The 14,120-nt window shown below is 43.0% G+C and overlaps 1 protein-coding gene across 1 annotated transcript; it reads left to right on the forward strand.

Moving 5' to 3' along the window:
- The first annotated feature begins 304 nt into the window (after positions 1-304).
- Positions 305-5,731, forward strand: LOC121698813 (glypican-5-like). The gene is made up of 2 exons (XM_042081222.1): positions 305-875; positions 5,558-5,731. Exons 1-2 carry the CDS (start codon positions 719-721, stop codon positions 5,725-5,727), a joined length of 327 nt encoding a protein of 108 aa, XP_041937156.1. The 5' UTR covers positions 305-718; the 3' UTR covers positions 5,728-5,731.
- The last annotated feature ends 8,389 nt before the right edge of the window (positions 5,732-14,120 follow it).

The following is a 14,120-nucleotide window of genomic DNA, read 5'->3' on the forward strand; positions in this document are numbered from 1 at the left end:
CATTCTGATTTGTTGGCTCTTTTTTATTTATTTAATTTTTCTCTCTTTTCGTCTTCTGATTGCGTCGATTATGGACTATACAATGATACAGATGTGCACTTATAAAAAATGAAATTAATATTAAAAATCCAAAATATGCAGTTTCGGTGTTTACCAACAGGTGGCTCTTTGGTGCATTTCATATTCACGCACGCAGGTATGAGTTTAGCCAAATGCTTCGAAATTTAGTTTGATATCAACGACACGCCTGCAATTTACTCGTTGTTCAAGTAGGCTTAAATAGAAGTTCCAATGGATTTTAGTGTGAAAAATTAAGCGGCGGCTGTATCTCGTGTAGACACTGTATATGATCGAGCGTCCGCTTGATGGCTCTGCTTACCGTGACTGTGAGCGCCAACACTGAGTCCTCTTGTCAAACTACAGATGCCGCCCATTTTCCCTTGACAGCTCCCACCATTGCCAGTTGTGTTAAGCATGCTGCTACTCGCGACACTAACTTCTTTCAACTTGGGAGTGACCGAATTACCACCGGTGTGACTTCAACATCCGACAACAGAAGAGTCTTCGTATGTGATACTGCGGCGGCACTCAAAGAAGACAAAGTGCATTGTTTTTTGTGACTTTTGAAACGTGGAACTAAAACTTATTGCAAGGTTAACTGTTAACAGCGCTTTTGCTGAAGAGAACTGAAGATTTTGATCGGAACGTTATTTCTCTTATGATGGGAGCACATGCATTGGTATTGTTTTGTATGATGTTCGCCACCTTAACGTGCTTAAATCTGGGAAGTCCCCCGAACTGCGATGAAGTACGCAAAGTTTTTCAGCAGAGACAGATCGGACCGGTGAAATCCTTACCTGACAAACCGCGGACAGGTATGAACGACTTTGTATTCAGTGTACCTGAACACCCAAATAGCCTAACCAAGCTAGCAGCGATGTCCTAGAGTTGGAATGGCAAATTTTGCTAGGCTGTTTTTCCTTTGTATTTTCTAACAGTTCTGTATGTCCGTAAATGTAAATTAGCTGGAGGTGGTCAAATAAATCATAAAAGGGGCTTTGTTAAACTTAGAGCCTGCGCCATAGTCAATTTACCTGTCAGCTTCAAGACGACTTTGCTGAATTCTCACTGTGCACAAGGCTGTTTGAAGGAATCAGATTTGTCTTACACAAAGCCTAAGTGTTTCTGGAATATTAGGCTAGACCAAAATAACAGATGTACTGTATGGTGGTGACACAGTATCTAGCAGGTCTTTAGAAGGTAGGCCTATCTTAGATTCACTGAAATAGACAATTAAAGATTATTCCTTTTTTCAGGCATGCTGCCATAGCAGAAGGGATATTAAACAGCCATTAGAATGCTCTGTAGCTACTCCCTATCTTAAAGCACTGTTACATTGAGGCAGTTTGTATAGGGTCTCCTCCCTCCCTATCCCATGCCATTTACGATGTCCCATCTTTGACCAGACAATGCACTTGACTTATGAGCACAACAGCAATTAGTGGCATGATAACATTCATTCCTGTTTACACAGCTGGTGCCCAACATGGGCTTATTGCTGCAGTGTTTGACTTGGGTTCTCCTCAGGCCTCAGGATTTTGCGGATGGTCTCTTTGCAATAATTGGAGACTGGTCTGTAGCGTGACTAAACAGGAAAGGCCAAAACTCTGCGAAGTTATGGATGCTAAGTGGCACTTTAAATGGATTTTATTATTAGGGTGTTGTGGTGTTGGACCCCCCCCCCCCCCCTGGGTTACAGGGAATAGGCCTGCAAAAATCAAATAAAAAACAAAAAAATCTATGATATTTACCGATGGCAGTGGCTGATGTTTATCTGTTATGTTGCATATTCTTCTGCACTATGTAAATGTGTTACATGCAGCCTGGGACATTCAGAGAGGGTGCTCTGAAGGCTAACAACAGAAATTAAGCTAACAAACAAATAAAAAATATTGGTATTGATATTGGTTATCGGACAAGTATTGACATCTGCTCATTTTAAACATCAGTACCGACATCTGCCCAGAATTTCACAGTCGGTGCATCTCTACAAAAATGCATAGTCAAAGATGTGAAAACATTGTCAAAAATGTTGTCCAGTTTAGTTTCTGGATCTTCAGAATTGTGTGCCTGGCTCTGGTGCTGCGAACAGTGATGAAACTTGTGATGAGACTCAAGTGAACACAGTGATGATACCTGAATGTGGAATCAGATTTAAAGTATTAGAAGAAAACTATAGTGGGCATGCAGTCCAACATGCAATAGTTACACTGTCAGTGTCTTCAGCATCAGGTGACGTTGACCTTCAGAGATGTGTTTTTGCTTGAAAGCCCTGGCCTGTACTATGAAGAACATTGTTTTTTTTAACATGCTGCTATAAGTCAACAGCAGCCTTTTTTCTTCGTCTTGACAGGCACTGTAACACTTGAAGTACAATACAAGCTGTTTTCAATGTTTTCATTTCATTTCATTTCATTTGTAATAGGAGGACGGCCTACTTGAGCACATCAGGGACTGATGTTGGCTGTTGTAGCCTATGTCCTAACCTGTGTTGGAGGATTGACCTAGCCACAAACACTACGGAGTAATGTGAGGAGAGGGCATTGAGTTTCCTAACTTTCCCCCCACCGCAAATTGTCTGCAGAAGAATCTGATAATGGCTGAGTTTGGGAACAGTGCCACATTTAAATGCTGAAATTAAATTTGTTTAAAAGTAGTTAATGTCTATCTAATTTCTACAAAAGTGTAGCGCCTGTACTTCCCCGGTTCCTAGTCAAATAACATAATGCAATCTCTGTGGGTCTGTTCACAGGATCCATTATGTTTATAGGATGTATGGGGAATGTTATTAGCTTTTTGTTAGTAATTACAGGGAGAGAGGATGTAAGTGGACTGATGTTTCTTTCAGAATTTGCTTTGCATCTGAAATGCAAGAGATACAGATGTCCAGATCCTCTAGTCATTTAGGCCTGATCTGGGCTGAATCTGACTGGTGTTGGCCAGATGCCAGAATCGGTCCACTCTGTTGCTATAAGGATTGCTATTCTTTAGTTGATTCAACCATTAGTGAAGTTACACACTTACATCATTACATGCAAACACAGACATATTCCAGCCAGGGTGTACACACTAAAACAAAAAACAGACATAGCAAGGTCAATTTTACTAACATATTTATGCCTATCATACATGGCTAGATACAGTCATGCACATTGCATCTATATCTACATATATCCACATGTTGGTACGCTGAAGTTTGCTTGCTCCTCTTTTTCTTTTTACATTAGATTTATACCCTGCTATATTTGAGCACTCAGAAGTTTTGTTTTAAGGCAACACAGGCCATCAAAACATGAGGCCTGTCACCCAAGAACATCACTGAGTTAATGAATGAACCTCTTTCATAGATCTTGCAACACCAAAACATGGATGTCTCAGAAAACATAGCGGTGGCTGGCAACCACATAATTCATCCTTGTAGCAAGAGAGTAAAGGTACATGAAGCTGCAAGCCATGAAGCATTGAATAGTCCAATTATGTTCTCCTTCATTAACTTCCTCTCAAAGCTTTTCACGAGGACGCCTCTTAAAAAAACTAATGTCTAAAATGAGTGTTGGCTGAGGCTAAGAAACAGAAGGCTTTCAATCTGGCCCCTGTCTCCAGAGTGAATCGCTTACAGTGCTTACTCAAATGTTTTTACATAAATTTAGCCTCTTGAGTCAGACCTATTTATTTCTGTAGGTTAGCATTACTTGGCAGTGGTGTAAGATATGTAGCGAATTTTTTTTCTTATAAATTGGCAGTTGCAGTCTATAGCTTGTGGTTTGAGAGACTTATAAAATAAACTGACCACCCTTTTCAAACAGGTCCCTTCACAGTCATCTGGCCCCCTTAGCCCCCATCATGGCTCTGCTATTAGGGTGTCTGGGGCACATGGCTCACATGCCAGAGCAAGCCGGTCCAGGAGGAAGGCTTCACATTTCATTTGTTTTGATTCGATCAATCTGAAATCTTTTGTGGGCAATTCCTGTCTCTGAAATATTTTTTTTTTGTCAAGGTGTGATAATTCTGCTGATGTGTGCCTCATCAGAGGTTTGTGGACTTAAAAGGCTGGGTTCAGACCAGGAGAGTGTGGAAGTAGGCTACCAAACAGACTCCCTGTGAAAGCTGATTTTTTTTTTCTCTCTCTCTTTTTGAGGAGTAACTCTCAGACTAAGTAGCTCTCTGTAGGTGTGTGAAAACATTTGAGCAGTCCCAGCCTGCTAGGTGAATATGGGGTCAGTTCAGCAGAGCCAGTATTCATGACTTCCATGAAAACATCTCTTTGATGGGGAAAAATAGGGGGGAGAAGGGGAAGACATTCAAATCTGTGTTTAGGCTGTATGGGCTGAACAAGAGAAAATCAAATGATCTGAGAAACATTTGGAACAAAGGCCCCACCATTTGTTGGTTCAACAAAGATAAAGTCCTCTTTGCTGATGGAAAATTGAAAGGAGGGAAGAGGAAGAAAACAAAAAAAAACAACAGAAATCCCACCGTCTGCTGAGGAACAAGAACAAATCAATCTTAAGATTTTTTCTGCGGTGGATAAGTGAACATACTTCTGGGAAGCAGTTGTGTGTGTGTGTGTGTGTGTGGAGGGGGGGGGGGGGGCAAAACCTGGGGCTCTTTCATGTCATCTTATCAACACCATGAATTCCTCTTCTATGTGCCACCTTCTGCGTCTCGCCCTCAGGACGTCCAGATCGCTGTGGAAGGAAAGACCGATACGGTCTCTGCAAGTGTTGTCACAGCAAGTCCATGGACTCTTTTTCTGGTCCTTCTGCCGTGGGCACACAGTCTTCACTGTACCCTTCATGTTCGTGTGGATTGTTCTCTCAGACCACGGCATGGAAAAAATTAGAATCTTAAGCCTGTCATTGCGTGCGGGTGATAAAGAGACTGATCACTTGAGAGATTTGCCCGAGTGTTGTTGCATTCACCAGCTTGTTTGAGCATGCAGACAGCACTGCAGTTGAGCCTGAGTTGATGGCCTCCTCTTGCATGCCTGAATCGCTTAAGTGATGGTTGTCTGCCTCTGGTTGAATCCTCTGATGTGATGAGCAGCAGAGAACTTGGGAGTAAAAGTAGGTCATCGCAGGGAGATAACAGGACAGCTCAAAATATCTAAGGGGGCTAAGCCATACCTGAGCCGATATCGTATTGGCAGGGGATTGAGCAAAAGGAATATTTTATGGCGTATTTGACTGACGGGGATCCAGAGAAGCATAAGTGAGTCAAAAATGTTCAAAGGATTTTTAAAGTGACAAGAAAAGCTGCAATACTGCCCAAAAAAATCTCAAGACATAAAAGTATTAGCTGAGTCTGATTTGTCTTCCTGTACTTCCTGTATCCTTTTTTCTCATACAGTCCCGTAGTTCCATCTTCCATCCAAAAACATCTGCATTATACTGTAGTAAAGGCATGGGGACTGAAGTCCAGATTTTGTTATAACACCATCCTCAACCAGTTTGAGCCTTATTAAAACTTAAGTGATATCTGAACTCCCCCTCTCCAGGTAACGACCTCCAGGTGTGCTCGTCCAGGAATCTGACCTGCTGCACCAAGAAGATGGAGGAGCGCTACCAAGTAGCTGCTCGCCGTGACATCCAGAACCTTCTCCAGATCTCCAGCTCCCCGCTCAAGTTCCTCATCTCACGGAACGTGGCAGTGTTCCAAGGTGAGTGACACATCTTGACCCCCCCCCCCCCCCCCCCCCAACACCACCACAGGTTTACAGGATCTTCTGCTATACAGGGGTCTCTCTCTGAGCAGGTGGGTCTGAATGTGTGTGTGTGTGAGAAAGAAAGAGAGAGAGAAGAATAGTGTGACGATGGCCAGCACTCTGAACTCTGGGCTGCACTGGCTGTGTGTTTGCTCCAGCTTTGCGGGTCTGATGTGGAAATTAGTCTTGCCCACGGCTATGGAACGTGTTGAGGCCCGACAGAGGCTCCTAAAGGATAACCCTGTAGAGCCCTGTGAATTTGGGCGTTCCTCTAATCAAATTGTCAGCGCCGGCATTTGGGTAATTAAGTTTCTACCAAATCCAATTTTCAGTGCTGGGTGATGTGACATAACAGTAGTGTGTAGCCAGCACAGACTGCACTTAAATTGATAGAGGACTAGTTCAGGGACTGCAACATTTGAGTCAAACTGTTTTGCCCCTGTTTGGTATACACTTAAAACATTCAAGTAAACTTCCATGACCGCGTGCACCCATGGAGGTCTGCATGAGTTGCCAAATTAAAAACCCTTTTGTCTGTGTAATGTCTGTGTGCAAATGCCCGCCCCCTTACAGTTTCAGTCTCTCTCCTTGGAATGATAACCTCCACTTGAACCACCCATCAAAAGACAAACGTGGACAGCCAGTAATCTGTGGAAAGGGTTTTTATTATAGGGACAGCCTGTTTCTCAGCAACAGAAGAAGAAGGCCCCTCTTTAGTCGTCGCTAATGCTCAGGGGAGAGGTCGGCTCTTCTTTCTCTCTCCTGACTGTGTGGGGACTTGGGTTACTAATGGCGATAATTCCCTGTCAGCCACTTCAGTTTGGGCACGGGCCACACGGAGAGAAGGAAGTGGACGCTGACGCACGCTGACTTTTGTTGTCATTTGTGAAGTACGTATGCCCCTGCCCCCACCCCACCCCACCCCCCCTGTTTCCCTGTTTCGTGTCTGCTGTAATGATTTGTTAAGAGGACCAGGAAAAGCTAGTGTGTGTGGGTGTTGTTGGATGACTATGAGGCTTGAGTTAGAGCAGCCATAAAAAACTTCAGAAAGAACAATCGGTTTGATGTACACTCTGTTTCTCATTTTGTTTAGATTTACCTCCTATTTAGTTTTTATTTCTAGCAAACTTTATGTTTGAATAAAATATATGTACCTAATTGACAACACACATGGGCCAAAATGGGCTTTGCTACCTCATTATCTTGTCTGTGTCTCCGTCAGTAAGTGACCTAGTATCTCAGCAATGTTCCCCTCTAACACAACCTCAGACAGACATTACCTAAGGCTACTGAGTCGTTCAATCTTGGCTGCCTTACAGGCCAGCAGTGACAGACACATCATCAGGTGTGGAAAAACTCCTGTAGCCATCCTCTGAACTTAAGGTTGTTTTTCAAACCACATAACTAAGAGCTTTATTAGGAATACACATCAATCACTAATTATTTCACGGTCTTTCTCTCTCTATATCTCAGTCTTCTTTGTGTGTGTGTGTGTGTGTGTGTGTGCGTGTGTGCGCGCCCGCCCGCCTGTGTGTGTGTGTGTGTGTGTGTATACATGTGTAGCATTTTAAAGACCAGCATTTATCTTCTTGGTGTTTATGTTTAGATGTGTCTTGAAGATTTACAATGTTATGCATTATAGTCACCATGGTGTTTTGGTAAACCCCTGCACGTACTCCTGGTTGCAATTGGAGGGAGGGTGTGCCCTGATGTTGCTTTGTAATCACAAGATGTGCTTTATAAGATTATACCCACATTATAACAGCTCCTGTGTCAGTCACCTGTACACATTTTCAAACACTCACTTTAAAGAAGTTAAAACATAACATCTTGTTTAGCAACTATATTAAGTTACTGATATGAGGCCTGTGTAGAATATGCACCAACAATAGCATTATTCAGGGCTCCAGATTACTTACAGATAACTTTTTTTATTTAGGCACCAGCACATAATTTAGGTGCACACACACACACACACACAAAATAAATAGACCATAAAAGACCATAACACCTCCATTTATCACCCAATTCGTTCGAAAATTCAAAAACAATGTTTTTTAATACTTCAAAGTAACATTTGATAAATTAACCTTACATTTTTCAGTAGCCAAAGGTGTGTAGATTTGAACAAAATCTGGTTTGGTTCTTACCAGGGCTTTTACTGCCTGAAATATCCGATTTTGTTTACCGTGCTCAAGGGTTAGTGCTGGCCTGGTGGGTCGTCTACTTTCACCCTTTCAACGGCACATGAACGGTTAGGCTGAGAATTCTCGTCGCTACTTCAGAATTCCACTGGAGCTCCAAGCGGATTTGTACACGCAGCCTTACAAGACTGTTAACAGCTCTTTAAGTCACGGTAAAATGTAATTTTTGGTACATAGCTAATTTAGATACACTTATGTTGTGGGTGCTTGCGTTTATTTAGGAATCCGCCATCTTGGTTTGTATAGAAATGAATAGTAAGTGACACATACACGTAAGAGGACGGAAACATGGGACTGGTGGTAATAGGGGGCGATCCGATAATTGTTTTTTTTTTTTTGGTACCCTCAATCTTTACTGGTTTGGAGAGAACCATGCACAGCAACATCTACCAATAGATCTATATTTTTAGGATCTCTACCTTACATCCTTGGTTATGTTAAAACGTTAGACCTGAACAATAAAATGGTATACAATATCTGTAATTTGTGTATAACACATTAAAACAGGTTATTAAGATTATCACACAATTCAGGTTACTAACAGATGATAGCAACATTTTAGGTGCACTGGTGCAACCAATGAAAGTTTTTTTTTTTGTTGCACTGGACAGATGTTTGCACCCTGGAGCCCTGAGTATCTATCATAAACATTTGAAAGACCTTTCCAATCCTTTATTCGTATTGCAATTTTGTTCCTGCTACGAATTTGGGGGAAATGACTTTGTATATTGCTTCCAAACCAATTGAATGGAAGTTCCAATTCAAATCGGAAGTTGTGTGCTTGTTACAGGGCTGTTGTACTGCACCGGATGGCCTCAGAACTCCTTTGTCTTCTATGAATTGTGCATGGATAAGCATTCTATGGCTGGCTGATAATCGATGGCCCTTTATTCCCGGTGGTAGTATTTATTCTGCTCAGGGCAGCACAAAAGTGATTTCATTTTATGGACCCTTTCAAGAGAGTTCCATTATCAGCATCATAGTTGGCCCCACAAGGCTTCCTTTTTAACATTCCATATGTTATCTTAATGCAGAGGAAGTAGATTGGGGCCCAAATAGAACGTTCAAGCATTGTTTTTGTTTTTATTGTTGAAAGGGTCTATACTGGGTTCCCCTTTGTCACATAGTACCCACCCTTTACAAAAACAAGGTGAGCATAGTATGTAGTTGATGATAAAATGCTGTGTTCAACATAACTGACCGGACAGCAGTAGCCAGCTTTAGAGATTGCACATTTTTCATCGGGCATGATGTAAATGTTAAAGTGATTTAAAGCTATGGCTCCTAGAGTTGTTGTGATGCATAGTAACACAAAGTATTCATAGAACTCTTCACCTTTCATCATGGATTACTTGTCGTGTGGATTGCATTCTTCAGTAGCTCTTAGTCTTATCCTCCGTGAGTGGTTCAAATGCAAATGGCATGTGCTCCAGATGTTCCATTAATCTTTTATAGCGATGCCTCACTTTGACTTCTGAGAAGGTGTGAAGCCAGAATTTGCTCCAGCCACAGTCTACCTCTCTCTCTCTCTCTCTCTCTCTCTCTCTCTCTCTCTCATCCTCTTGCACCCACAGCCACTTGGGGTTTCGGTAGCCTCGCTCAAGTTCCACCCAGTAGGGAACAGCGTGCTTGTCATTGTTGTGGTGCGACATGACAACCCTGAGCTCAAGGCAAGGGTCAGTCCAGGATGACTCACTGGGGAAACCCTGTCCCGAGTCTGAACCGTCAGCGCTGTCACCAGAAGGAAAGAGGCGAGTGGACGCGAGTCTGTTCCCACCATCTGTTTGTCCCTGGCTACACTGGGCATGACGAGTCTCTCATGCAGATGATGTTCCGATTGGATCTATACAAGATCCCTTTGTGCAGCTCAGTTGGTCAGCATAATGTCCTGCAGCATCCTTTCCTCCTGGACATGGGTTTTCTTTGTAATTGAGCAAACAACTGCATTTCAAACCTTTGTTTACAAGAAATTGCGAGCCTATACTTCCGAAAAGATGGAGAAGGAGTTTAATGTGCCAGTTTCAGTTTCATTTCACTACTGGTTACAGCCCTTTGAAATCGGAAGTGAAGGAAGGGTCTCCAGACCCATTCTCAATCTCAATTAAGATTTGAGAAGCGGTCTGGTGTTAGCCAGGCTAAATGTGTCCCATTGTAGTTACAATGCAAAATTAGATATGTCTGAGCAATGCTGACTCAAGCCAATTCAAAATTCAGCAGTATTCAGCTTAGTTTTCTGAATAATTATTTGGCTAGAAGCCATCTGTTACTAAGGCCTAGTCCACACGTACCAAACCGATCTTTTTTTCCTCCGTCTTCCCTGGAACAGTATCAAGAATATTTGCGTCCAAATGGATCCATCTCAACACGGCTCAACACGTTACTTCATACCCCAGGCCTATAGGTGGCACTGTTTCTTTACAGAAATTGACCAAAACTTGCACTTTACAAACAGACAGGCTTTACTTTACGACGAAATGGCTAGTGCAAGGAAACCAGAATTGTTTGTGTGGACTGATGGTGAACTGTCAACTGTAGTCAACTGTAAAACTAATAAACTTTATTTTACGGTTTGTGAAGGGTGCAGTCCCGTCCTTTATTTGGCTAACTTAGGCCTCCTACTAATCACCTTTACTTTCTTTGGTTGTAGGATAGTCCGTGATTCACATTAGTTTTGGCTATCACCGCAATTAGGCTACTAAACGCAAGGCTTAACCAAGTTCTAGGCTATTCTGTCGCCACATTTATAATATTGCTATAAAACCTTCGTTAGTAACAGTCAATACTTTTGCCTGCATCAAATCGCGCATTTGCATTCAGTGTGCTACCATCGGCTTAACGTGAGTTCTAAGCGTCTTTGTATGCTTATATCTGATTTCACTCGACTGAATGCATGTATATATGTTGTAAGACATGTAAAATAAATGAATGACACTGGCACTACGCACAAATTAATGTAGCCTAAACTTACACCGCACTTTCCTAATAACTTAAGTTCTCTCGCGTCACTGACAGTAGCCAGAATGCATAAAAAAACACCGGGAAAAACAGTGTTCAGTCCACCAAGTCATAAGCTATCGGCGCTGCGCAGCACCAGTTGTGATATTTATCTTAGGGAGTGTAATCGTAGGTAATGTCATGTATGAAAACTAGTATTGTTAGGCAATACTATAAGTGCAAGTCCAGGGCAGCTGAGGTGTGGCGATGACATCATCGATACGCAAGCAGGATGTGCGGTTTTACTGTCTAAACGAAAAAGTGCGGTTTCGGGCAGTGCGTTTACAGGATTCGTTTGGACGCTCGGCCAAGACGAAGCAAAACCTCTGCGTTTAACCTAAAAAGCGTCTCCGTGTGGACATGCCCTAAGATGTGTAAATGTGTAGTTATGTTTATTAACATTTGTGAACAGAAGCCTGTACTCCTGTTAACATGAAGTTTAATGTTCCCTGATGTAGTTTATTTATTTAAATGAGTTGTTTGCAATTCAGAGGGGAGATTATGATAAAGCTTTTATTATTTTATTAGCCTACAGTCTTTTTGCTGTACTGGTGATAAATGACGTGGCCTTGAGAGAGATGGTTTTTCAACACCTGGCCAAAGTGCATCCCCAACCTCCTTTTCTCATTCTGCCCTTATTGCATCTCCCTGATGGTGGTGGCTGTAATGGTCGTCACCCCACCATCTCCTCCATTGTCAGCCATGTTTTTTTTCCCGCTGCGGTCTCCGCTCCTCTGGCCTTGGCACATTGCTTTTGCCACCTGTTAATTAAAGAAGGTCACCCAGGTTTGTGGCTGACTCCAGCCCAGCAGGCCCTGAAGATGAAGAAAAGGCCCGTTGCCATGGATAGATGACGAACCTGAGGGAGAGAGGAGGCAAAAAGGGATAAAGAGCCAAGCAAAGCTTGGACTCAGTGGGTCGCCACATACTTGCGCTTTGTGAAAGTGATGTGGGAGGGCGTGTGTGTGTCTGTGTGTGTGTGTGTGTGTGTGTGTGTGTGTCTGTGTGTGTGTCTGTGTGTGTGTGTGTGTGTGGGTGTGTGTGTGTGTGTGTGTGTGTGTCTGTGTCTGTGTCTGTGTGTGTGTCTGTGTCTGTGTCTGTGTCTGTGTGTGTGTGTGTGTGTGTGTGTGTCTGTGTCTGTGTCTGTGTCTGTGTCTGTGTGTGTGTGTGTGTGTGTGTGTGTGTGTGTGTGTCTGTGTCTGTGTCTGTGTCTGTGTCTGTGTGTGTGTGTGTGTGTGTGTGTGTGTGTGTGTGTGTGTGTGTGTTTGTGTTTGGAGGGTGTCTTTACAACACTGGATTAAATATAAACACAGACCTATGAGCACTGAAAAACAAAAGTGGGGGAGGGGAGCTGGTCTCGGATGTCTGTAGTTTCAAAACAGCCATCAGAAAGGAGCACTTAGTCATGATTTCTTTCATTTTCTTGAACTGGCACACAGACGTGGGTGTCTATCGTAGGTTACACTGACAAGAACAGACAGCAGTGGAGTACGACCGCAGTTTTCCGTCTCACTTTCCAGCTTATTTTTCCAGTGAGACGACAAATTGTGAGGATGGGAAATGTTACAGTGACCAGCCTGGGAATAGGCTGAGAAGAAGTGGACAGGCGATCCCACGCGTGGTTCTGCTTGGACAGGGGGGGGACTGCGGGAGTGGTGCTTGTTTTTCCCAGTGTTCACCTCTTCCCCGACCGCAGGAGAGAGGTCAGCAGTGGGAGCGGCGCTGTGTCGTGTAGAGCAAAGAATGCTCTTTTATAAGCCTCTGCCTCCATACCAGTTTAACATGCATTGCAATGAGGTCAGTTTCTAGTACCCCCCTTTTGTTGTGTGCAAGCTTTTAAGATTTTTTTCGGGGGGCGGGGGGGGTAAAAAAAAAAAAAAAAACTCTTTTTCTAGCCTCTTACGCACGAGTCTCCTTTCAACAGTTGTCAGTGTGGTCAATCGGGGTGGCTGTGAAAGCTTTGGTGTTTTTCATCTTTTTAGGGTTTTTTTTCCTGTCGCCGTTTTTTTTTTCTTCCTTTCTTCCAGGCTCCAAGCGAGGCAGTGAATTACTCACCATCCCCATCTGTTTCAAGTAAAGATGCTTAATTGAAGGCCTTGCACATGACAAATGGGTACATTATATTGTCCTCTTAGTTTTTTTCCCTTCTCGTCTCTTCCTGAGCATGTGTCTCTTAATCCACTACACACTGTTCATGTGGCTGTTTTCCCTCAAATCGGAGCCGACGTCCAGGATTGTTAACAGACTGCCGTGTCCATCTCATTTGTCTTGTCCTAGTTATTTGGCCCTTGTGTTACGCCTGTCTCTTCTTTCTGTCTTGTCCTCACTCCGTCCATTTAGCTTGTCCTCCTTCCCTCTGTGAGTCACCCAAACATCCCCAACTCTTAAAGATAGTGCTGAGAGACCTTCAAAGAGAAAACTGCAGAAGCCGTTTAGTTATGGCAGTCGATAAATTTGTCATGAAATGTATCGCTTTGCGCTGGACTCAAAGTCAAAGTCAAAGTCAGCTTTATTGTCAATTTCTTCACATGTTCCAGATATACAAAGAGATCGAAATTACGTTTCTCACTATCCCACGGTGAAGACTAGACATATTTTACCAATTTAAGTCCACAGACAAACATAACATTCAAGTAAACAAAAAAGTAAGTAAATAAGTAAATAAGAGGGCACATATAATAATGAAAAAATAAGAGCAGCAAAATTTGGTTGAAATTGTGCATAGACAGTCAATAAAATACTAGTGCAAAGTCAGGCCAATAAAAGGCTTGGGTAGTTCTGTTTGACCTAAGTAAGAAAGAAAGTGGCATAGTGGTGCAAGTTATGTAAGAGCAGCAGAAGTGTTGTGTTTTCAGGACAACAACACCAAGTTGTAAAGTGTACAAGTGTGCAAGTGTGCAAGTGGAGTAGTGCAGGCGGCCATTTTGGGTCCAATGTCCAGGATGTTATGTAGCTGAGGGTGGAGGGGGGAGAGGAGGGAGAGAGTTCAGCATCCTTACAGCTTGGTGTATGAAGCTGTTGGTGAGTCTGGTAGTGCGGGAGCGCAGGCTTCTGTACCTCTTCCCAGAGGGCAGTAGATCAAACAGATTGTGAGCGGGGTGACTTGCATCACTCACAATTTTGGTCGCCTTGCGGGTGAGGTGGGTGGTGTAAATGTC

This window comes from Alosa sapidissima, chromosome 23 (genome assembly GCF_018492685.1).
Source record: "Alosa sapidissima isolate fAloSap1 chromosome 23, fAloSap1.pri, whole genome shotgun sequence".
NCBI classification, from domain to species: domain Eukaryota; kingdom Metazoa; phylum Chordata; class Actinopteri; order Clupeiformes; family Clupeidae; genus Alosa; species Alosa sapidissima.